General features: G+C 36.7%; 1 protein-coding gene across 49 annotated transcripts in view; it reads right to left on the bottom strand.

Moving 5' to 3' along the window:
* The window catches only part of PTPRD (protein tyrosine phosphatase receptor type D), a 2308694-nt gene that overhangs the window by 294217 nt on the left and 1988447 nt on the right, over window positions 1-26030 (bottom strand). For all 49 annotated transcript variants that reach the window (XM_046022098.1, XM_046022091.1, XM_046022095.1 and 46 more), the window contains one exon: window positions 24151-24292. In XM_046022098.1, the coding sequence (XP_045878054.1) occupies window positions 24151-24292 (142 nt within the window). The remainder of the gene's footprint in view (window positions 1-24150; window positions 24293-26030) is intronic.

Raw genomic sequence — 26030 nt, 5'->3', positions numbered from 1 at the left:
CAGGCACCCCTCATGGTGGTTTTATACTGTAAAGTTGAAATATGATTATTTCAATCACAATTCACTACGTTTTTTTACGATAATGAGATCTTCAAATGTCTATCTGTTTATCCAAAGAAGTAAAATACTGGAAAGATTAAACTTCTTATAATAAGTAAAATCAATCTATTACCTTAACTTCTTTCCAACAAAAATTCCTTTTCTTTATAACATAGCTGCTATAAAATGAGGGGGGAAAACTCATTATTTTAAGACCAAAAAAAAAAAAAAAAAGCTAGCATGACTCTACGTCACTGAGATTTTCTTTCTTCTTCTTCTTTTTTTAACACAAATATTGGCAAGACTTGTCACTTGCGTGTGCTATTTTTCAAAGACATCACTAGAAGGTGAATGGATGTTGATGACTAGAACATGAAAGAGGGTAAAGGAGGGAAAGAAGGAAGGAAGAGAAGGAAGGAAGGAACGAAAGCAAGAGAGCAGAGAAAGCATTATGCTACAACTTTCAAAAAAGCAATTTTTAACTAAGTTATCTAGTCCTTTCTGTATCTAAGTATCCACAAAATATATTTCCTTTATATAATTCACCAGGAAATACGTTTATATTCCACGTTCTCTTATTTTTGTTTTACATGTTTGGCTACATGAAGTCAAAACTAAATAATACACATTTGTATTTATTTATTTATTTATTTTTAAAATTTATTTTATTTTTTTAAGATTTTATTTATTTATTTCACAGACAGAGATCACAAGTAGACAGAGAGGCTGGCAGAGAGAGAAGGAAGCAAGCTCCCCACGGAGCAGAGAGCCTGATGCAGGGCTCGATCCCAGGACCCTGAGATCATGACCTGAGACAAAGGCAGAGGCTTTAACCCACTGAGCCACTCCGGCGCCCCTATGCATTTGTTTTCATTCCAAGATTGTGCATGAATTCCAGCCTAGGAGCAAAGAGAACATCTGGCAGCATTCCGTGGGATGAGTGAAGGGCATGAGAGACTGTGGAGAGCTCAGTTGATAGCTATTGCAGTAGGAAAAAGGACTGTTTTCAATTAAGGCATAGGTGGCACAATAGAAAGACATGGAAGAAAAGAAGGATCACTGTGTAAATTATGATGTGGGATTGCCTATATCAGAAAAGGCAAGACTGTGAATGAAGTCAACAAAAATTCAGACACTTCTGACCTGAAGAGCAGCATGGAAGCCTGGCAGGGCTGCGGACTGCACGATGAACTTGGTACCTGGAAGGGAGCTTATTTCCATGGGAAGAGGATGAAACCTCTGATACTGGATGAAACTGATACTGGTGGAACCACCTAAGCACAAGACGGGCTATTCTCAACCCTCATCTAGTAGGAAACCAGGAGCACTTTCCTTCTACTTTCCAGCATTCTGCAGAGCACAGTAGGGCACATAAGAAGGCAGGTGGTTCCCATGGAAACTCTCTCACCATGACAGTCAAGTGCCCTTCCACACCTCTAGGCCAGTAGGCCAGAAGCTTCAGCTTTGAAGAGAAACAAGGGAAGTTCTGTGTCCACAAGATAATCCTCTAATCAGTTTTAGGCAGGTTACCACTGACAATGGCTAATCCGTGAGCCTACACAAACAGGAAGCAAAGAAGTCTGTAAGAATCAGTGCCACAGTCACTCCTGTTTGGTAAAAACTCTAAAATCAGGTCCTTAAACTATAGTTCTTTCAACTGAGATCAACGTGGAGCAAAGCGTAAATTACTGGGAAGCACAGAGCCAGCCTGTACCAACTAGATGTCTGTCCCAAAGACCATGGCTGGGTCCTAAGTCAATCAATAGTAAGAAATCTGCTGGGAAATCAAAGCCTGGTGGATTTATGCCACCTCAGTTGGAATAATTTTCTGAAGCTTCATCTTCACGGAGTTAGTATCCAAAATGCCACTGGATTGGACAAGTGGCTCAATCATTCAAGTTAACTTGACAAGTAGACCATAGGCTTAATCCCAAACCAGGTGATACCTAGTTGTCTTTGCTTTCACATTGTCCAAACGGAATGCCATATTTCTGATACTGTGTATCTTCATGTGCACAAAGCATGGCATTTAAACTCTACCAAATGATGTATTAACTTTTAAAAGGTTTTCTGTGGCACTATCATTTACTTTCTTAAGTATCTGTGTGAGTTTCTATGTCCATTACACAACTTTTGCAGGAGTGATTGATATTAGGGAAAACATTTCTCTACATGTGGGCACAGGTGCTTAAAACAATAGTATTCAATAAAAACCCAACACGTTTTTTTCCATCCTTAAAGTCTCTGTTGCATTAAAAGTTAGTATAGAAGTCAGTTTTAGCTGCTGGTGTATGTCTTTTCTCTCTTTTGCTGCTAGTGTCCATACAATGTCTATAAAAATAACTCTCATGAAAATTATGTTTAAAAAAGACACCAAACACCAAGAAAAGGTGAGTTCTGGTTAAGAGTTAGAATGGCAAATGAGTCTAAAGTGAATCTTGAGTAAACATGAAAAATATTCATTAAAATAACTTTTCAAGAATATATAGATTTATGAATATGTAATTCATACTATGAAATAGTTGTTTTCAAAATATTAATTCAAAATACTTTACACAAAATACATTTTGTGTATTGTATATTGTATAGTCAAAATACTTTATACAGAATATAATTCAAAATACTTCCAATTACATTGGCAACATTAATCCTTACATAGCAGTTTTCATTTTATCAATCATTATGCATAACCCACCTACAGCTCCATACTGTTAGTAGTTCAAATGAGACTGAATCTACCTCTAGGTGATAACCCTACAGCAATCCTGTCCTGTGCAGCAAGGCATCTTTGAGGGTTTTTGTGGCATGTGCTGTATGAGCTGGGTTTGGAGCAGTCATTAACAATGGAATAAATTACAGTGCATTATACAACAGATAGCTGTGTAACCTCCCAGTGGTGGATCTATATGTTTCAACATGTTAACAGGCGAAATATTGTTCTGTGAAAATAAAATCAAACTGCAGAATGATCTATGACATACTGGTTAAAGAAAAACAAGATAGAAACTGTAAGCCCCAATGTATGCCTTCCACAGCTATTAACTCACAGTATACTGAAAAAGGTCTGGAAAGATGTACACACACGACCACCTCTAAGGGAGGAGGTGATGAAGAGCATCTTCCACTGTTTATGGTGTGAAACAGGTAAAATGGTTTGAAAGAAAATGTATTTCTGTATCATTTACATATGGTTTAAAATTAAAAAGCAACTTATTAAGATGAAAATAAACACAAGAAATTTCACATTATCTTCCCTGAAAAACTATTAGCATGGCTTATCAATTATCTCAGGTGTGATTACTTCAAATTACAATAAATGACATTGATTGAGGACAGTTCTATGATTAGCTATGATAGCACTGATAAGACTTACTACAGAGTATTAGATATTATTAGGTATTTAAATTGACAACAGGGTTAATTATATCACATCAAAAGCTAAGCATTAGCATGTTTACACTCCCCATTCTATCAGTCAATGACACAACCCTAAGATTTATTTCATTAATAAAGGGATTATATTTTACTTATCTCCTGTGTGTATGAGGGAGTATTTAGTTTTCTATTACATCCAATACATAATAGGCATTTAACATACATGACTTTCGAAAAACAAATGGAAAAATTATGGACACATAAAGACAAAGTTACATAGCAAATGTTTTAAAGGACAAATTGCATTTTTTTGTTTTAATCATCGCACCCAGAATCTGTGACATCATCACACCATGTTTTCTACCCAAAGCCTAAATCCCCTGACTCCCAGCACTCCCAGAAAACGATCATTCACCTCTACCTCCCAAAATTGCTCTCGTAATTTCAGGAAGCTAAGATCATTCCAGAGTTCTTTCTGGGACCAATCCAGAAATCTGCCACTTTCCGATCCTCATCGGGCTGTCTGAGCTAACATAAAATGAGTCTAATCCCTCTTCTATATGTCAGTCCACAGGAGCAACCACCAGCTTCAGAACTGGTTTAGTTATTTTTCTTAAGCCCCCGAGGGACCAGAAAAATTACATTTCCACATCTCAGCCCAACTGTCTTCTCTGTAAGAACTTTCTTAAATCAATAGTCTGTCTTCTTAGAGACTTCCTATTCAGAGAAGAATATAGTTATTCCTGCACTATCCTTTTCCTCTAAAACACAGTAAAATTAAAACTCTACATAGTTTGGTAAATCTGGAAGGCAATTTACCAATTGCCTAATTAATAAATTAAACTTTATTGTAAGTATGTGTGTATAGGGGGAAAAATAAATATATGTAGGGTTTGGGACTATTCGCCATTTCAGAATCCACTGGGGATCTTGGAATATATCACCTGCATATAAGGGGGGACTACTCTACAACGTTTTCGTAAAATTTGTGTCACCCACCACGCATGTTCTCAGCTGGGAACATGCGTGGTGGGTGACACAAATTTTTTGCAACTCTGTAAAATGACGATCATAGTGCCATGAGTATTAATTTGGGGGTGACAAATAAATCTTAAAAAGCAGGGGAATTCATGGAAATGGAATCCATGAATGATGCCGATCAACTCTAATAGAGAAGATAATCACTTTTTTTTTTTTAAGGAGTAACTCAATTCCATTTTCCTGTTTTTAAAGAACCCTACAATAGAGAATTCTATGGTAGTCACTCTTTTTTTTTTTTTTTTTTTTTTTTTTTTTGCATTTTTTTTTTCCATTTTATTTATTTTTTCAGCGTAACAGTATTCATTCTTTTTGCACAACACCCAGTGCTCCATGCAAAACGTGCCCTCCCCATTACCCACCACCTGTTCCCCCAACCTCCCACCCCTGACCCTTCAAAACCCTCAGGTTGTTTTTCAGAGTCCATAGTCTCTTATGGTTCGCCTCCCCTCCCCAATGTCCATAGCCCGCTCCCCCTCTCCCAATCCCACCTCCCCCCAGCAACCCCCAGTTTGTTTTGTGAGATTAAGAGTCATTTATGGTTTGTCTCCCTCCCAATCCCATCTTGTTCATTAGGAGAAGAATAAATGAAATGAAATATGGTAGTCACTCTTATCTGTGGTTCTGCTTTCTGTGGTTTCAGTTACCCATAGTCAACTACAGCTGAGAAACGGACAGTCCTTCTGACAGTTCATCAGAAGGTCAACGGTAGCCTGATGCTATGTCAAAACACCTATGTCGTTCATTTCACTTTATCTCATCATGTGGGCATTTTATCATCTTACATCATCCCAAGAAGAAGGGTAAGTACAATACAATGAGTTATTTTAAGAAAGAGAGACTATATTCACAAACTTTTATTATAGTATATTGCAATAATCACTTACTATCATTACTTTTATTGTGCCTAATTAATAAATTAAACTTTATTGTAAGTATGTGTGTATAGGGGGAAAAATAATATATGTAGGGTTTGGGACTATCCGCCATTTCAGAATCCACTGGGGATCTTGGAATATATCACCTGCATATAAGGGGGGACTACTCTACAGCGTTTTCGTATCCTTACAGAGACTACTACTGAAAGGAGGTTTTGCAAGGAAAAAGAGGGGGAATAGGGAGCCTGGAAACTTGGGATCATAAACATCTAGGGTGGTACAACACGAACAAATCACATACCAGGGCAAGTACTTCTTCTGCTTATCCGTTGGCCAAAGTGCAAGACAGAGGGGCACATCATTCAGTTCTGAGTATGATGAATCCACACAGGGCAGGCAGTTCTCCCAAAGGAGAGGGGCTCTGACTTTTCCACTTTCTAAACTAAACCAACTCATGTCACCTTAAAGGAAAGGAGTGTCCATTCTTGACTTCTTTGCTCCTTCTTTTGTTTGGCTTGAAAATTCTTTCTCCATTTGAGGTAGAGAAAGACTCCCCCCCCACCCCACACTGACTTCTTTCATTGCTGGTCTGCAGTCTGCATTGATAATGTTCTGGGGGCTTTACAAAGACTGACATCTTAGACATTGTAGACCACTCTAACTTGGCTTAGCCCGGGAAGCTGAGCACAGCTGAGGAAAGCACTCAACTAGCAACTCCAGCTTCAAAGGCTATATTATTCTCTCCTCAATACACATGTGTAGCTCCCATTAACATCAATGGGAGCCATGGGAGCCACTGCTCAGAGAATATCCCTCCAAGTTTATTTGCTTGATGAGCATGCAATTAAACCTTATCACCCAAATTTTTTAAGGAGTGCACAGTAAGTACACCAATTATTCATACAAAATTGAGTGTGCTCACTTTGGTAAAGTAAGCTATCACTTCTATTTAAACATGAAAAAAAAAAAAAAGCAAGCTGTCCAAATTAGGCCTATTGTCATTTCATTTCATTTATCCTCTTAGATGTAGACAGTGGCTTTTCATGGTGCTTTGGGAAAAAAGTAACTCCTTTATTATAAAAAGTTTAGTTATATGTTTTCATAAGCATTACTTAACAGACTGGCCTCAGAGACAACAATGTCCAATAAAACCAAGACCATTTTAAGTGGGTCTCCTACACACAAAATCTAGCATGGTACCTATATACTTTCAGTGTCTTTTTTTTTTTAAGATTTTATTTATTTATTTGACAAAGAGAGAGATCACAAGTAGGCAGAGAGGCAGGCATAGAGAGAGAAGGGGAAGCAGGCTCCCCGCTGAGCAGAGAGCCTGATGCGGGGCTCGATCCCAGGACCCTGAGATCATGACCTGAGCCGAAGGCAGAGGACCCAACCCACTGAACCACCCAGGTGCTCCTACTTTCAGTGTCTTTCTGTGACTTCTACTTAATAGCTTTATTATAACTCAAAATTAGGAAAAAATGATTTGGCATTTAAAACAAAATCAGAGAGGAAAACACTTGCCTCAAATAATAAATGAATTTTTATTGAGAAATAATGATTTTCATTCCTTTACCTCATTCCAAAGAGACTTGCTCAAAATTTTCAACATGGAATCAATACACATTATAGCTCCAATAAAATATCAATGTATGTTAGCTAATCTGTGCTACATCCACAGTCTTGATTATACCTTCGTGGAGAAAATAGTTTTGACTGATTTAGTACCATTTAAATCATTCATCTCCGCCTGCCCATACACTTTCCCCAAACATTAAAGAGAAGGTTATAAATAAGAATTTTGCTATTTTATAAAGAAGATTTAATTAAGCAACTGCAAACATAAAGAAGTGAATTACTGATCTAATATTGGCATATATCATAGTCCCATTTATGATGAAGCATCATATTCAGACTTTCTAATTATTCAAGAAATTAAATTATTTTAGGTACTGGAACATAAGTACAAATCAACCAAATTGAAATAGGCCAATGAACTTGTCAAAAAGACAACAGAGTCCCCACCAAGCTTACAAGAGTGCTGAGACATTAGGAAACTTTTCGAATTTAACCCGGCAGATGAGCTGGTAAACATCCCCATGTTCAAAATCTCATCAAATATGTGGTCTTCATAACAACATTTTGTATTTAATATTTACTTAACACTCTGCCTTACAAGTATTATAGCAACCATCTTTTCATGGAATTTTAAAGCCAGTATGTTTAAGAATCCATTCTTCTCAAAATTGAACACAGTGATGTCTTACTTCAAATCCAATGGAAGACTGAATAAAGAATGATCAACATAGAGTACCTGGGTGACTCAGCTGATTAAGCATCTGCCTTCAGCTCAGGTCGTGATCTCGGGGTCTAGGGATCGAGCCCTGCATCAGGCTCCCTGCTCATCAGGGTCCGCTGAACAGAGCCTTCTTCTCCCTCTCTCTCTGCCTCTCCCTCCTTCCTTGCATGCTCTGTCCTGTCTTTTCATCTCTCAGATAAATAAATAAAATCTTTTAAAAAAAGAATGATAAACATAGATGAGATTCTCAATTATGATTTATGGTTAACAGAATTATTAGTGATGGCAAATGTGAAAAGGAATTCACTGTTTCACATCAAAAAACAGGTATGTTCCTATCAGATCTGTAACCTGACTCAAATTGAGATTCCCTATCAGTTTATCTCACACACAGAGCCATCTTTCAAGGGAGAGAGATAACTGTTGGTTTTATTATAGAGGTCTATGTAGTTTCCCTCTTAGTTTTGTTTTTGTTTGTTTGTTTGTTTTCCCCTCTGAATTACTCTGGCTAAACATGCTAACAATTTAGGTGTGTTATTAATCTTCCCGGAGTGATTATGCCCTCTGTGTTGCTGAGACTACCTTCACCAGCTGATCTAAAACTTACCCAGACCTTCCATTGGCACATACACAGATGCTTCTTCTTTAGAAATAATGTAGTTGGTAATGGTTTCATGGGGACCAATAGTGTATAAGATAACATTTAGTCAAACCCCTTATGAGTACAACCATCATCTACTTTCTGTAGCTTTTGTGTAAAATATTCATCTTTAAAAATACTTTTTTTTAAAACATGGTCCCTCTTTATAGAAGAAATAAGTATATTTTCAACAGAAAATTCATGAAATTTAGATGACTCATGGGATGTAAAGCAGACTGATGGCTACTAATTACAAATATCTAAAATATTTGTGGAAAGAAGGGAGAAAAGGAAGAAAGAAGGGGAAAAGGAAGAGGAGAAGGGAAATTTCTACTCAGTGCTACTGATAAGGGCTGGTCCACAAAATACCCTCTTAAAACCTGAGGCAGCTGATTGATGTACAGTTCTGAGGAGAAGGAACTGCAGTACCATTTTGGAGAAATGTTTGATGACTGCTCATCAAATGAATGTGCAAAACCTGATATATGGAGGTTGTTTTTTTTTTCAATTCCTAATTTCTAGGCAACCTCAGATATGTCACTCAAGTAATTCCAACATGTAAAGTTTACCTGACATATTATTTCAACAAATATTTGAGTGCACACTCTGTAGAACCTGCTGCATGGGTGCTGGGCACACAAGCATGGATAAGTCAAATACAACTTCTCCCTCATGAGACAAGCAACACCAATTTCATTCCTATTTAAAAGTACCCAAACATCCAAATTGTTTGAATTAGGACAGTAATCATTGAAGCACCAAAATGACAATAAACTGAATGAATATTCATAAAAAGAAGCATTTCTATATGTGTCTGTGTGCATGCACAAAAAGGCGAATTCAATTTCTTCTGCTCTTTATCTTCAAATTCTTCTGCAAAAGTTGCCACTAAATGGCACATCTGATGGGACAATTTCAGCACAGAACATACTCAATAGGAAATAACTAACTAGAGAACTAAAGATGTACCTTCTTTGAGTCTTGTTGATTTTTTTTTTAAATACTAACTATGCAACTGGTAGGTTGTCCCACTTAAAGACCTTGATTTTAAATTGCCATTTCTTTTTACACCCAATTAAATTGTCAGTGTAATGAAGAATTGTCCAACTGAGTAGAGCTGTGAGGATCTTACTGCTGCTTTCTGCAGTCTTAATTTGCAGATGCTTTTGCCTAAAATAAGAATTTAAAGTCACCTCCTCGACAATAAGACATATAAAGTTTCCACCAACTGCTGTTTAAAACAGACAGTGAAAGAACACTTACTTCACATAATAGCCCTCTGTGGGGTATACCAAAGAGAATATTTTCCTATAACAGTAAGACATTTGAGCTCTGAAAAAGAGATTACCATGTTCCTGATTCTGTGATAAAGACTGCATAAAGACTATAAATACAGCTTGGTATATTCCAATTAGTTCAGCAATTCTAATAACTGACACTATTCAAGAAGAACAAATAAAACTGACTCTGAACTGTTAATTTTCATGAAAACATATTGTTTAAAAAGTCACGAATGGTGCTCAAAGATTCTCTGAACAATTTTCTTAGTTAGGTTATCAGACTGATAGTAAGGGATCTTGGTAATCGCCATCAACCAGAGATTTTAAAGGGAAAGTCAACTCTGTTCTAACAACTGATGTGACCAGTGCCAAGCTTCTAACTTCCGATGGTTGCCTCTGACAGACATTTAGAAAGCATTCTTGTAGTCAGCCTTTTGGGGGTCTTGAAGTCTTCCTTAAAATGAACACTTTTTTTTTATTTTATTTGTTATTTATTTGACAGAGAGAGAGAGAGATCACAAGTAGGCGGAGAGGCAGACAGAGAGAAAGGGGGAAGCAGGTTCCCTGCTGAGCAGAGAGCCCAACATGGGGCTTGATCTCAAGACCCTGAGATCATGACCTGAGCCCAAGGCAGAGTCTTAACCCACTGAGCCACCCAGGTGCCCCCAAATCAACATTTTTTAATGCATTTTTTTTTTGCATCTATCCCTTACATTCCACACCAACCCACCCTTTCATGTTCTAACAGTTCTCTTTCTATTCTTGTTAAGGAACTCAAGGTTGCTGACAAAATGGCCCTAAGCAACTATTCCTGTGGCGCTTCTCACTACCATTAAGATATTTGTTACATGTTCTCATACCTGTACTAGGGATCCAACAGATCAATCCCTCTTACTCATCCATATCACTTTATATTCAACATACCCTTTGCAATACAGCACCAGAGGGGAACATGAGGTAGCGAACAGAGAAAAGGACTTGGAGTCAGAAGACCTGGTAATCAGCCACATTTAATATCTATGAGATTTGATCAAGCAACTTTTGAACTTTGGTCCCTGTGAACTGGGACCCTCCCTTAGTCATCCATCATGTACTTAGCAGTTTTCCTTTCAGGGTTAAGGACCTTTCTGGATCTAATAGAGGGAATTCTTACGTACTAAAATTCATACATTCCCAAACTGACTTGCATGCTAGATGATTATTAATTCTGCAGGAATCTTTTTCTTTTTTTTCCCTCTTTCTTTTCTTTCCTTTCTTTCTCTCCTCTCCTCTTTTCTCTACTCCTCTCCATCCTTTCCTTCTTCTCTTCCACTCTTTCTTTCTCCATCCAATATTGAGAAAAGGAATCTGAAGATCTATAAATATTCATTGTACAGACGAACCCTGAAGGTAGCAGCCCCTACCACTCCTGCCCTTGTCTTCATGTAAGCTCAGAAATTCATCTGCTGAATTTTAGTAAATAATGAAAACAAATGTTAGAACTAGATTATATTAAAATTAGGAATATGTAGTGTCTTGCAGAAAAGATTATTTTTGCCTCAGTGTTGGTGAAGGTGGTGATACTCACACAGAAGAAGCAACTGAAAACCAGCATTTTAGAATGGAGGAATAAGAGTGCCAGATTAAGTCTGGTTAGTATATGGAACCCCTGTGTGAGTGCACAGCCACTCTGTTCTGGGAGAGAGCAGTCTGCACTCACCACATGAGGATGACTGTATGTTCAACAGAAGAGGAAGAAAACATAGCTAAGATACTCTTCATAAACTTGGAACTCAGAAGTATAAACCCTGGGCAAATCCTTTCAATTCCATGTTAATCAATGGAGGGTGAGTCAGGAAAGACATTGGCTCTTCCATGTTAGGCTTGCATCTGTGCACTCACGGGGATAGCTATCTTTTTTTTTTTTTTTTAAATCAATCAAAACAGAATGCAGATCTTCTTTCCCTTGGTTTTATCTCATTGGCAGAGCCAGATCTTGTGAAGTCTAAAGTTTATAAAATTTTAGAGACCTGGTTTATGAAAACAAAAGCAAAAGTATTAGTTTCACAAATTTGAGGGGAAAAAACCAACAACATATTATCAACTGCACATACTCCTGAGCCCTCCTGAGGCTTTGGTAGGCACCATGCAAGCAAGGGCTTTGACTCTGGGGCTTTCTTAGCTGCAGGGATCAATCTGTCTTTACCTCAACTCCATGCCAGATTACTTCCCCTCTCCCATTCCCAATAGATTTTCTGGCACCAGAAAACTGTGAAGGTTTGGTGAAGGTCCTTGACCAAGGTTTTGTCCTTGCTCCTTGACCAAGCTACAAGAAGAATGGCCTTGACCCTGATCAATGCTGTTTGCATGTAGTTAGTCAAGCTTGCTTGAAACATACTATGTCAACCTTTTTTGTTTCTTTCCAAATTACCAGAGTCATATTTTAAACATATTGATAGGGAACCAGGACAAGACTAGCCCAAACTCCAGTCCTTGTGGGCCAAAATCCCAGTCCTTCAGGCTAGCATTAAACACCATCCTTGGCTCTTTGTTGTGGATTTATAGTAAATTATTGTGAACAATAATTTAAGTCAGAGTGGACTCTTTCTCCCAGGCGATGATTTATCTGTTTGTAAGCTGAGATGAGGGAATTCCAGTAGCTGTTGAGCCAGTGAGTGCTAACTTTATTAATGCATCTTTGCCACAAAGATTAATGGGACCCCCCAGTAAGTCGGCTGTAGCACTTGATGTCAGTTTACAACAGGCTTGGCAATACCTGGAAATTCAGATCTGTCATCATAAGATATAATGACATTCATAAAACCAGAGTGTAAACAGAAGATCCTTTAGGGTACAGAGCTCCAACCCAAGTTGTTAGGTCATAGGAAACAAAGTACCTAGAATAGTCCTGTTTTGGAGTTTATGTTAATGACTTTTCCTTAAGGGTAAAAACACCTAACCTCCCATTTTTTTAATAAGTAAATATTTTATCATGAAAATCAATTTTTTTAATGAAGCCTTTTGAAGGAGAAAATGTTTTATGATATTTTATTAAAATCATTTCATATTTAGGTATGCATTGTCATCTCCACCTAGAGCAAAAAGGAGTCATAAAAAATGGTAAGTGCAGACATAAAAATCCCTTTTACTATTAGGTGGGAGAGAAACAAATGGGAATATTACTTTGAAGGCAATGACTTAAGTTTTTTTTATTACATTATATTTTCTCAAAACCTAAGCAAGGTATATCCCAAATCAACCTACGAATAAAATATAATTCTCTCTCAGAACATTTCTACTCATCAGAAAAAAAGGTGAGTTTAATTTTTCTGTCAGTTGAGGAGTCATATGTCAAACACATTTTACATTTCAACAAACCTTACTGTCATACTGATGGAATACTCAAGGACACATTAGTTTTTACGCAGGCACTAGCATAGAATGGTGTAAGCTGAACTCCTGTGAACACACTTCTAAAAATAGACTTCATTATCCCCAACCACAGTATTATATGTATAACTGCTTTGTCATTTTAACGAAAATTATTGTTTCTTGTCAAGCGATTGTAGTTTTCTTGAAGGCAGGTGGTAGTAAAGTTTTTTCCATCTTTTTATTCCCAGCCTTTAACACAATCCCTGGGATAAGGGAGAACCATATCATCAAATGAATAAATTCATGAATAAATGAATAATACAGATTCCTTCTCATGCACTCTGTACCTTTCCTAAATGTGGAAGCAACACAAACATATTCAGTTATTTCTGAGTTTTGGTGGGGTTTTTTTTTGTTGTTGTTGTTTTTTTTTAATAAAACCTGAAATAACGTAGTTCTGGAACACAATATTTAGAAACTTCTTTGTTAAACTTGTCATTTGCTCACATGATCAACAAATATTTACTGAAAATTTATAACGTGTCAAGCTTGGCACTGCATTCTAAATCTTTAACAAAACATAGCCCTACTCTCTTGAAACCTCTAGTCAAAGCATGAAGATAACTCTGTTTAGGGTAAAAAGAAAACCTTCATCTCATTTTCTCTAAAATACACTCCTCAATCACTTACAAGAAGATGACACTCCAATTTCAACAGCTCTGTGGAGCCCAACTAGTCAGTTGGTGGTTCACCCATCTGGAGCACAGAAGTATTCAGTGGACAAGACAGCCTGACTTAACAACTATAAAATTATGTGTCTTTCTAGACTTAGAAAGATGATCTGCTTGTACCAGAAAATTCTTCACACATATGGCAATGATTTTTAATCCAAATAAGTTAAAATTCTTTACTGATAATTTTAATAGTAGTGCTGGTGGTAGTGATATTGGTGAGGATACCAATATTCACCACAATGACTCACATTTCTGAGGGCCTAGCACTTTGCTAAAAAGCTTTATGGGCATCATCTCCTGCGATTATTCTCTCAAGTTCACGGAGTTATTTTTCTCACTATCTCTACTTGAGAAATAAAGAAGCTGAAGCCGAGAGAGGTTGAGAAATGTGTACAGAGCAAACAGTGGAGCCAGGATTTGAACTCAGGTCTGTCTGCTGGCAGAACCTGAATTCATACTCACACCTTCCATTACCTGCTACACCAAAGGTGGTAGCATAGATAACTGAAAAGACAAAAACAAACACCAACCAAACAAAACCTTTTTCTATTACCTCTTTAAATATTGATATAATGTATGAGGGCTTTTAAAAAAAATTTTATTAATTTATTTTTTTAAGATTTTATTTATTTTTTTTGTCAGAGAAAGAGCACAAGTAGGGGGAACAGCAGGTAGAGAGTAGCAAACTCCCCGCCCAGCAAGGAGCCTGATGCGGGATTCAAGACAAGGACCCCAGGATCATGACCTGAGTCAAAGGCAGATGCTTAACCAGCTGAGCCACCAGGCTCAGTTTATTTATTTATTTATTTTATTTGATTGAGGGAGAGGGAGAGAGAGAGGGCATGAGTGAGCCAGTGGGCGGAGGAGAGAGAGGGAAATAATCTCAAGCAAACAACTGAAGGCAGAGCCCAACACAAGGCTTAATCTCACATCTCTGAGCTGAAACCAAGAGTCAGATGCTTAACCAACTGTGCCACCCAAGCCCCGTGATGCATGAAATTTTCTTACTTCTAAAATGCATAACTAGTGATGCTGCATTTTCACAGACATTTGAAACAATTATAGGTTTTTATCTATTCTGTGACCTAGAACAGTCCAAGTGTAATAGAACTGAGGTCATATTTTATGTATGACTCTAGTCTGATGAGGGAGTCCAACCAATTGCCTACTGGGTACTGATGTACAAGCATTCTGAAGACTATGGAAATATGTGTTAATACAACATTAAGCACAAATGTAAGAGGGAAAAAATGAAGCTAAAATTCTTGATATTTTATATTAGAGATCATTGCACCAATAACTTGGTAACACATGCATGGTTTCAGACTCTCACATCACCTTATTTCCATGTGCAAAGCCAATTTTCAGTCATTTATGCTAAGCAATGTTTTATAAGTCATAGGAAACTTCTTTTCCAGGATTGCTGATCTTCCCCTTCCATCATCAAAGCCATGGATTCACTTCATGAACATTTATTGAATTACTATGTGCCAGGCACTGTCCTAGATGCTGGAGACTGAACAGCATGCAAGAGGGTAAACCAAACAGCTCAGCTTCAAATGGACAATGAAGAGAGAAGGAAAGAAATAACCATTTTTCAGCAACTTTTGTATTTAAATCACTGTGCCACATGCTTTACACATATATGTCATTAATTTCTAAAAACAGGGGTGCCTGGGTGGTTCAGTCGGTTGGGTGGCTGCCTTCAGCTCAGGTCATGATCCCAGGGTCCTGGGATCGAGCCCCACATTGGGCTCCCTGCTCAGTGGGAAGCCTACTTCTCCCTTTCCTACTCCCCCTGCTTGTGTTCCTTCTCTCACTGTGTCTTTCTCTGTCAAATAAATAAATAAAATCCTTTTAAAAAATTTCTAAAAACAACCCTAAAAGGTAGCTAGGATTATCTTCCACTCTAAAGATGAGGAGCTTCAAGTTTTGACTCACATAATGTGTCTAACCCCACAGAATCAGAAAAAATAGACTCTTGATATGAACCCTTGCCTATCTAGCTACAAAGAATATTCCCTTTCCATGGTAGTTCCCTCTCTTTCAACTATGCCCTTTCCAGTTTCCATTCTGTCTGTCTGGATTTCTAGTTCTCAAACTCACCTTCCATCCTACAATGGCCATTAGAATAATGATTAATTTCTTCCTATGTATGTAAAGTGAGATTAATTACTGCCCAAATGATCTCTTATTACATCGTATGTGTTTACACAACCATATCGATATATCCTTCTTTATATGTATACACTCATTCCACAAATATTTGTTGGGTGACCAGTAAGTGTTATGAATATTTCTAGGCCAGAGAAAAATGCAATGGAGCTTCTACACGAAGGAGAAGGGGGGAAGGGCACATAAAATAAAAGTTTCAAGAAGTGGAGTATAATTTCACATAATGTAAAGTGCTATGAAGCAAATTAAACAGGGTATACATATACTATTTGTAAACATTGCATGTACAAAATACACATGCACATATTTATGTACATAAATATACCTCCCCAATAGAACTTTTGGTTTAATTATACAATGTATAAGTACTGATAATTAATAACTAATTTTATTAAGGTCCTTAAAATTATTTATTATGCATTATTTTTCTACTATAATTGATTTCATAGTTATCTGATAAATGGCAGATCTGTGGATACCCAAGGAATTAAATAAATACAGACACACACACAAAATTGCACATGTCCATTGAAAAGTATTAATATTGATTTGCCAGTCTAACTCATGATACACAGCTTCTTTCTTAGAATAGCTCTTTTGGTGTTATACTTTGAAATATGTAGGATCTCTTCTGGGAAAACCCAAGCAAGTATCAGATTTATCATCTGAACACACTTATCATAAAGCATGAGGAAAAATTTAACTTGTGGTCCACATCTATTAGTTAGACTAAAACCCATTGTGTGAAAATATGTAGTTAATGCAAAGGTGAAGTATAAAAACCAAGAATAAAGCTTAAAGATACAGAAAAAAAAAGCGTGAACAGTTTTAACATATAAATTAAAACACAATTTCATTTAGAAAGACCATAGATCAGATAGTCTTTAAATCTTTCTGTTATTTAATAAAATATATTAAGGAAATTAAGATGCGTGTCATCCTACTTGTGTTTAATGTGGCATTAATTCACAAGTCATTGTTTGTTTGTTTTTAATAAGATAAAATAAGTTACATGATCTTTTAAGGAGATATGTAATTAGGATTTTGATAATTAAACCCTAGATGGGGCATTCAGTATATGTATGCCCTAAATCCCAATAAATTATGCATGTCCAACTTTTAAAACTACATCTTAATTAGTAGCTTAAAATAAAGCTAATTTTGAAAACCAGGAAATTATTTTTTAATTGTTCAAATTTGATCAATGAAAGTCAACCAAACATTCAGTTTTAAATTATAAACACCAATTATACAGAAAGGATTGTGAATTGCATACCATATTACTTTTAAGTATTTTAGCAAACCCCTTTGCAAATTTTAACTCATATAGAGACAGTTTATGTTAACGTAGTCACATGATTTCTTGCTTCTGTAGTTTGCTCTCTTTAGCCAGTGAAGTATGTCTCCCCATTTTCTTCCATTACTCTTTTTTACTTCTACTCTATTCTGAGGTACTACTGTTTATACCCACCTGTGATGGTTAATTTCATGTGTCAACTTGAATGGGCCATAAGATGGTCAGATGGTTGGCCAAAGCTTATTCTGAGTGCTACTGTAAAGGGTTTGGATGAGGTTAACATTTAAATCAATAAAGCCAGTAAAGCAGATTGCCTCTTCTAATGTGAGTGCATCTCATGCAATCAGTTGAAGGTCTGAATAGAATAAAAAGGATGACTCTCCTTCCAGTAAGAGAATTCCTCCTGCTTAATTGCCTTTCAAATGGGACATTAGCTTATTTCTGTCTTCAGATTCATCCTGAAACCTTGGCTCTTCCTGCATCTCAGGCCTGCCAACATTCAGACTATATCATCAGCCGCCCTGGGTCTCCAGCTTACCAACTCACCCTGCAGATCTTGTGAGTGGTAACCCTTCTTAATTGCATAAGCCATCTCCTCATAATAAATCATATGTATATTATGATATAATAAATCATATATATGATTTATCTGATTTATTTATATATATATTCATTCCATTTCTGTGGTAGAACCCACTGGTATGTACCACCAAATATTTAGCAATTTCTTATCTATGCCACTATGTTCAGGAAGCTTTTCTCTATCCCTAATATTTTCTTACACTTGTTCTGCCTAAATAAAATCCTACATTCTTTAAGCCTCAGTTCGGAGGTCTCTTCTCTCCCATCATGCATCATCAAGGTAGGACTTTTCCACACTTTGCAAACCCATGGCACGTTAGCACTGTTTTCTTTCATGTCGTACTTGTCTGTGGCTGATCAGCTGAAAGAACATTGTTCTTCCAGGAAAATATCCTCTATAAGTACATCAAAAGTAAATCACCTAAGGGTGAGTATACATTGTCACAGCATAATACAGCAGTGATTATTTCTGACTGGGTGAAACCCAAAGAAAATCTTAGCTGTATGACCAAGGAAAAAAATCATTTCAAACTCTCTAGACCTTGGTTTCTTACATCAAAAATAAAAGACTTGGCTAGGTAAACACTAAATTCCCTTCCAGATCAACATTTCCACAGTGCCATTAATAGCCAATCGATAGTAAATACTCACATGACTTAATATTCATTTTAAAATGGTTAAAAATGATATGAAGTCAAAAGAAAAAAAATATTCTCAATTAAATGCAATGATTTACAATGCACTCATTCTCTCTGAGCCCTTTAAGACATAATCCCAGTGTGGAAAAACTAGCGATAACAATTCAAAGAAAGAAGCATGCATCACCAACAAAATGGTCCTTTAAAGACTGAGCACAACAAAAACATGAAAAAGCCTCAGCTCACAAGTGCACTTTTCCCCAAATGTTATCAGTTTTCATGTCTCTCCTTAAAACAGTCTCCCATGGACCTGTGCACATGGGCTCCTGCCTTGATGAACACTAATATGTAAAGAACACTTATTTTTAAGTACTCAAGATCATACTACCGGAAGTCCGAACTTTCTGTGGACTTACGTGGCTCTGCCCACTACCACCACTTTTCAGCAAGCAAATGGAGTACACAGGAAGGCTATATCATGTTGTTATCAATTTATTCCAACTACTCAACTATTTTATAAGCCTTTTCAAGTAATCTTCACTCAGTACCATAATTGTCAGCAAGTTTGTTCTGTGTTGGCCACCCTTCCTTTTGATTCAGTCTTTCATAAAAATCCTTTTGTGTGACAGTCAAGCAGCTGTGCTTTGTTCTTTAATGTTCCTAGCCTGGATCCCCAACCGCGACCACTTTATAACATAAACAGCAAAGTACCATTTTCACAGCGGGGACAACTGTGTTCATCTTCAAAAAGAGGCATTAATAAAATGAGACTGTAATGAACATGCTAATTCTGATCACAGGGTACTGCACAATGGTGGAGAGAGTCGACTGCCTTCTCCCTGAAAGAGTGTAAAAGTTGTTTTTTGTTTTTTTTTTAACAACTGCTATAATGGCTTACATTTTTTTTTTGAAACTGACATATTATGCAAACATTTCTCTCCATTTCCCAACGAAATGCTTTCTCTGTCTCATCCAACTGCTCACTGTGTGTTTTACTACCTCAGTTACAGTCACCTTCAGGGAGCATATTTTTTCCATCTTTCGAGAACTGGCTACTGAAACAGGCATGTCACTGAATCAAAAGAAGTTAGAGAGAAGAGATCTCAGTGAACCCAGTCCAGTGCCTTTGCCTTTTCTGTCCATGTGAAGATAAAAAAAAATAAAAATAATAATAGATAAAGAAGAAAGAGGAGAAGGAGGAAGAGATAGAAAATGATGATGATGAAGGAGGAGGAGGAGGAAATATGGAAGTTAATACATTTGCTCAAGATGCCGTAGCTATTTTGGGACAGAGCCAGAGTTGGAACTCAAATTACCTGTGACTGAGACTTGGAAACTTTGTATATTGTCTTATGTCTTGATGGTGATCATTCATAAAATAGGATGCATTTGTGTGTGTGAAGTAAACATAAGTATCATTTCATAAGGTACATCTGCAAAACCAGGTAATTAAATTGTCTCATATTTGGTTATCTTTTCAGGCAATAATTTTACTTTATATATGTTCTATGAAAAAGCTAGTTTCCTGTCAGTAGGCGAGAGCAACAGTTTTATGTATTACACCCTGTTTTGTTGTGCTGGTGCTGGTAGTAGTTTTGAGGGCAGTGCTATTTGGGAATGGGAAGGTCTCCAAAAATAGTCCACTAAGCTTTAAAAAATAATGTGTTACATGCTGTTTTAGATGACAATAATGTGTGCATTTTCCGGATACTGTTTGAAAAGGATCTAAATTCAAGAAACATGACATATAGTGAGACAATTAGAGGCAAAATCGGTAATATCTCAGTTTTCCCTGCCCAGTGGCTGGTACATATAACTGAGAAAACCTTTTCAGCCCCGGTTATCATTATATACATTTATACTACAAGACTTCCCCTGACAAACATTGTTAAGAAATTATGACTGGTGAACCAAAGATTCAGAAAGAACTAAATCCATCTGGATAATGATCCTCTTCTTGAAACACCCTATCTGGTCCTACTTATGCCCTTGAAAGCCTCATTTTTAATCTAAAAACTTTCCAATTCTAAAATTAGGCAAGTCTCAGCCCTTAATAACTCTCAATGACATCTGAAGACTTCACTTAAAAGTTCTGCCCAAGAGGGAAAACATGTGCATCACACACACACACACATCGGCATCTCAAGTACTGCAGAATAGGGGAGCTGCTTTTGTTTGTGTTTCCAAAGGCAGGGCAGCCTAAAAAATTAAAATATGACCTAGGGGCCATACATACGGCATTTAACTCCCCATTCTCATACTGCTTCTTCTGTGAACTATGGTGCACAGTGTATGAGTGGTAATTGCCTAAATATCTCATTCCAGGGCATGTTCAGCCTGACTTTGTAGTTATCCTTCCTTATGAAAACAGTTTTTCAGAGTGAGGGTAATTTGAAGCAAGCTACAGAGGGAAAGTCTCCCCTGAAATACTCCCTTTAATGCACATGGGTGGTCAAAGTATTATTTCACTGTCTTCTGTATTAGGCACACAGTTCAGATGTTTAAATCTCCAATTAATTAGGTTCTCTAGTAGCCTGTGTGAAATAAATTAATGATCTCCATCTAGTCCACTTAGACAAAACCCATCATGACAGTTGGCACATTTTTGGCATTGTCAGCAAAGTAGGGAAAAAATAAATTACCCATGTGGACGAAATGGGCATCTGATGAAGGCCACTGACTGAAAGTGTACATCACTATCAGCCAATAGCAGAGCACAGAGCTTGAATATCTGCCAAGGTGATCTGCAAGTGCAAGTGAACTCAAAAATGGGCACAAAGCTCAACAAGTGTAGTATGAAACTCTTCACATTCATTTTAATTAACTGTGCACCATGTTCATATTCTAAGAATGTGATTTTACTACTGGAATATTTTGCCAGACTATTATTAATAGAATTATACTTAGTTATTTAGAAATTTAAGACTATGAGGTAACCCTTGGGAAAAAAAGATAATTCCCAACCCATTTATTTCATCCCACAGGGATATATGAAAAGTATTCTAAGTTATGTTTAGACTACTTTTCCATTATCCAAAATACCTTTGGGTATTTCTCATTAAACGTTTCCAAAATGGCTAAACATAATCTTTAAAGATTTTATTTACTTATTTGACAGAGAGAGATCACAAGTAGGCAGAGAGGGAGGCAGAGAGAGAGAGGAGGAAGCAGGCTCCCTGCCGAGCAGAGAGCCCGATGTGGGACCCGATCCCAGGACCCTGAGACCATGACCTGAGCCGAAGGCAGAGGCTTAAACCACTGAGCCACCCAGGCGCCCTAAACATAATCTTTAAAACAAAAGGTTTAATTATCTTTACTAGAATCATACATTTTCATACAAATATACTTATACATGACAGCTATTCACACAGAAAGCCAAGATCATGTTAAAATTCTCGCATGTATTTGTTTTATCCGGGAGTTTGTTGAATAAAAGTAGATGAGATGGGGCTCCTTAATCAGCTGGGAGTCAGGAAAATATAAATCTATGTGAAATTCTAAGTAAAATGATATTTTCCTCCCAAGTTTTTGCTAATCTCTTCATCGATGCCTAAAGATTAAATCAAGCCAAATGACTGTTACTGTTTCCTTTCAAGGGGCGAATTCAAGGAAGTCAGAAGGTAAAGAAAAAAAAAGGTTTTTGGTAGATTTTACTTTATTGTACCTTTGTATTACACTTTCTATGTAACAGCATTAGTTCTAAACTAGGTGAAGAAATGAAGATTAAAATTTTAAAAGAAAATCAACAAATGAGTCTGAGTTTGTCTTAGATATGAACACCTAAAAAAATTTTTCTACAATTTCAGACCTGTTAAGTTTATGCGAACACATATGTGTATATTCATATATGTACATATATTTTGAAGTATGTGTTAGAGTCTTTATAAACATAGTCACTAAGAATCCTTCCAGTTCTAAAATCTGACTTCAACTCCCATCAGCTCTTCCCCCCCCAATATCTTATTCTTGGCTGAGAGATTTTACTCTTTGTTATCTTTTCAAATCTTTATTTTATTTTGAAGATTTTATTCATTTATTTGGCAGAGAGAGAGAGAGAGCACAAGTGGGGGAGCAGCAGAGGAAGAAGGAGAAGCAGGCTCCCCTCTGAGCAGTGAGCCCAGCTCAGGGCTATCTATCCAAGGACCCTGGGAGCATGACCAGGATCAAAGGCAGACACTTAACCCACTGAGTCACCCAGGTGCCTCTCAAATCTTTAAAATACATTTTTTTTCCAAACCCATTCATACAGTCCAATTATTTGTAGTTCACAGACTATGACTTCTACTCTCCTGTTCTTCATGAGTGAGAGCTGGCTTTCATGCTTTAGAATTAGTAGTTATGAGCCCATCTGGGTATGAATGACCTTATCTGGGGTTGTATATGCTGAATTGTGGGGGCATCTCTGTGGGGTGAGTACTTACATGGCTGCCTCTTCCACGCTCTGTGAGGATCACTGTATCTGGCTGTTTTTTATGCCTGCTTCTAGTCCTGAGTATTACACTATAGAAGTGGAGCTAGAATTCTCACCTTTCTGCAGAAAGCTGATCTAGTTCCTCTTACCTTCATTTTATTTTATATAGGCCTATATGCTACTGCAGAGCTAAAACTCCAGCAGTTAAAACATATAGTCCTTTTGGTTATCATCTTGGGTTATGAGATTATAAATTGTCTGTTCTCTGGAGACTCTTTCTTTGTTTTTAGCACCAGGAAACTTCTTTCTTATTTGCAAGCCTAATCAAGCATTTAGTTTTATTTTCAGATATTTTATCAACATCTCCATGAGTTTATAGGAGGATGAGAACTTTGTAAATAACTTCTCAGAATGGACAGAAATGTAGCTCAAAGCTGACTTACTTGTTTTTTAGCATCATTCTGTTACATGCATTTAAAAGATCCAAATCTAGTTGGTCAGTATTTCTCCCGAGACTTAGTAAGGTATTTATAACATTTGCAACATATTTTAAGATGTGTAAGTAAATAATCTCACTTTCTAGGTTTCTTGGATTACCGAATTGATTTTGGTAATCAAAGATCCAGAAGGAAATGTTTTGATTTTATAAAATATACAAAGTAAATACATACCACAATGGGAAAAAAATGGAGTTGAGAACAAATGTTCTTAATCCATGTTATATTCCTCTATGGTAATGCAATTTTGTTTTGTTTTAAAGAATTTATTTATTTATTTGACAGACAGAGATCACAAGTAGGCAGAGAGGCAGGCAGAGAGAGAGAGAGGAGGAAGCAGGCTCCCTGCCGAGCAGAGAGCCCAATGCAGGACTTGATCCCAGGCCCCTGTGATCATGACCTGAGCAGAAGGCAGAGGCATAAACCACTGAGCCATCCAGGCACCCAGTAATGCAATTTTGATCCCTTTTTTCCTTCCACTTCCCTTCATCTTATAAAAGCCTATTCTCATAAGTGGTGGAATCCAGCAAAATGAAGTTCAAAGCAAAACGCAATGAACAAACAAATGAAAGTGTGTGTGAGAGAGAAAGAATCCATACAGAAGCAATGCTAACTTGAAAAGACGAGCATGTCTTATTTCCTTTCTAGGTACTCTACCAAAAATCATAATGGTATTTTGCATTGGAAATCAGTACTTCTCTGACTTTTTTTTTCCTGGATAGCATTCTTCAAGAATCATGAGAAGAGGCACGCACTCTCTGTCTAAATGTTTCACCCTTATAAACACTGCATTTAAATTCATTTCCTATTTAAGCGTCATAAAAACTCTAGGCACTTTAGTGGTCCCGCAAAAGAACACCAGGGATACAGAATTTCAACAATAACACAAGCAACAATCTTGTACTTGAGTACTTACCACGCAAAACTGTGAGTCTGGTGGATACACTTATTTCTCCCACGTTATTTGAGGCCACACATTCATAAATGGCCTCATCCCTTGGAGTCCGTAAGGGTTGTATTCTGAGAACTGATCCAGATCCATCATCAAACTCAATTACCTATTAGAGGAAACAATAGCTGTCACAGGTGTTGTTACAATTGTCTACCTTTCAGCTAAACCTTAATAGAGTGGTGAACCAGTCTTTTGGCTCAGAATAAATACAGCAGCATTTTAAGACTGAATTTTGATACATAGTAGTTAAACAGAAAACTGGCTTAATTTAATGAATCTTCTCCTGAAAAAAGGGTAAGGCATGTAGCTATTGATGCAAAGTTTACTGAAAACCATCCATGGTCTACTCATGAAAATATTCTAATATGTGTATGTAGGACAATTTGTTCCTGTTAATTTTGTAAGAGACTTGTTGCTCTGAGGGATAACCTTCTCGAAGGTCATCTTCTGTCTCTCCCAGCATGTATGCATATGTGGACCTACTCAATAATTGGACTGTAAGGTGAAGACATAATGTATACCACAACAGACAGCTCTTCTGGCTTAAAGTATTTTATCCTGAACAGTACGGAGGAGCAAACCATGAAGAGAAACTGCATAAATCTAATATTTAGGCAGCCAATGAGATGGCTTTCACAACCCAAAAGACTGATGGCATGCATTAATTTTGCTATAAATCATTCCAGAATTTGTTCTAGCTTAGCGTTTTCTGCATTTTTAGAGTATTTTTGCTGTAAAATGGAGGCTTGCTTCACCAGTCAGAAAATTAATGTTCTAAAGAGTAAGACTGAATTCACTGTCTTTATGGACTACACTGTGAAGCAGTTTAGCAATCCCAGATATTTGTCAGCTAATTCAAGTACTATTTCAAAAAAATGATAATGAGGAGGAGGAGGAGATTGATAAATATGGGTACGGAACTGTAGAGTCTTCTGCTTGTCTTTTCTGTAACTATGCTGTGTTCTTTCAGCTGCTTACTGAGGTGCTGCACTTTCCAGTTTTGGTGAGGGATTTTTTTTTTATTTTATTTATTTATTTATTTTTGCATTTCCCTGTGACTAATAGTTCCATGTGCCTAAACTATGAATTGAGAATGCTTTGTAAATACATTTATTGAGATGTTCAATCCCCGATTTTGTGTGTAAATGTGCTTATGTCAACACACAGAAGAAAGATCATATGTTTTTAAAATATACTCCCTTCAGGTCCTTTCTGTATTCTATTATGTTTTAAATTCAGAAATACCCAAAATGTCCCAATTCCCAATGCACCACAATTTACTTTCAGTTCTATCAAGCACATATTTTAGAATGAATCCACCATGCATAATGGGAGAAAAAAGTTTCATACTTAACTAGAATCTTTGACAAGTATGTCATAATTGAATATATATAAATATAAACATCTCTATATATTTATAAACATTTAATTTATAAACATTAAGAATTTATATGTTTATAAACCAGAAAGCACAGCACCTCAGTGCCCAGCTGAAAGAACACAGCATAGTTTTAGAAAAGACTGGGAGAGGATTCCACAGTTTCATACCCATATTTATTAACCTCATCATCATCATGATTATCATTTTTTGAAGTAGTACTTGAATTAGCTGACATTTATATATATTTATAAACACAAATAAACATATATTTCTAGATATAAATATATATATATAAAATATATTACACATATTACATATAATACACCTCATGGCTTAATGTAGAGAAAGACTTAAATATCCTTAATGCCATCTTAAATTTTGATTTTTCCAGTTTTATTAAGAAATAATTGGCAAACATCACTGTATAAAGTTTAAGGCATATAATGTGATAGTCTGATTTACA

Source organism: Meles meles, chromosome 11 (genome assembly GCF_922984935.1).
Source record: "Meles meles chromosome 11, mMelMel3.1 paternal haplotype, whole genome shotgun sequence".
NCBI lineage: Eukaryota > Metazoa > Chordata > Mammalia > Carnivora > Mustelidae > Meles > Meles meles.
This window is presented reverse-complemented; position numbering and strand designations above follow the sequence as displayed.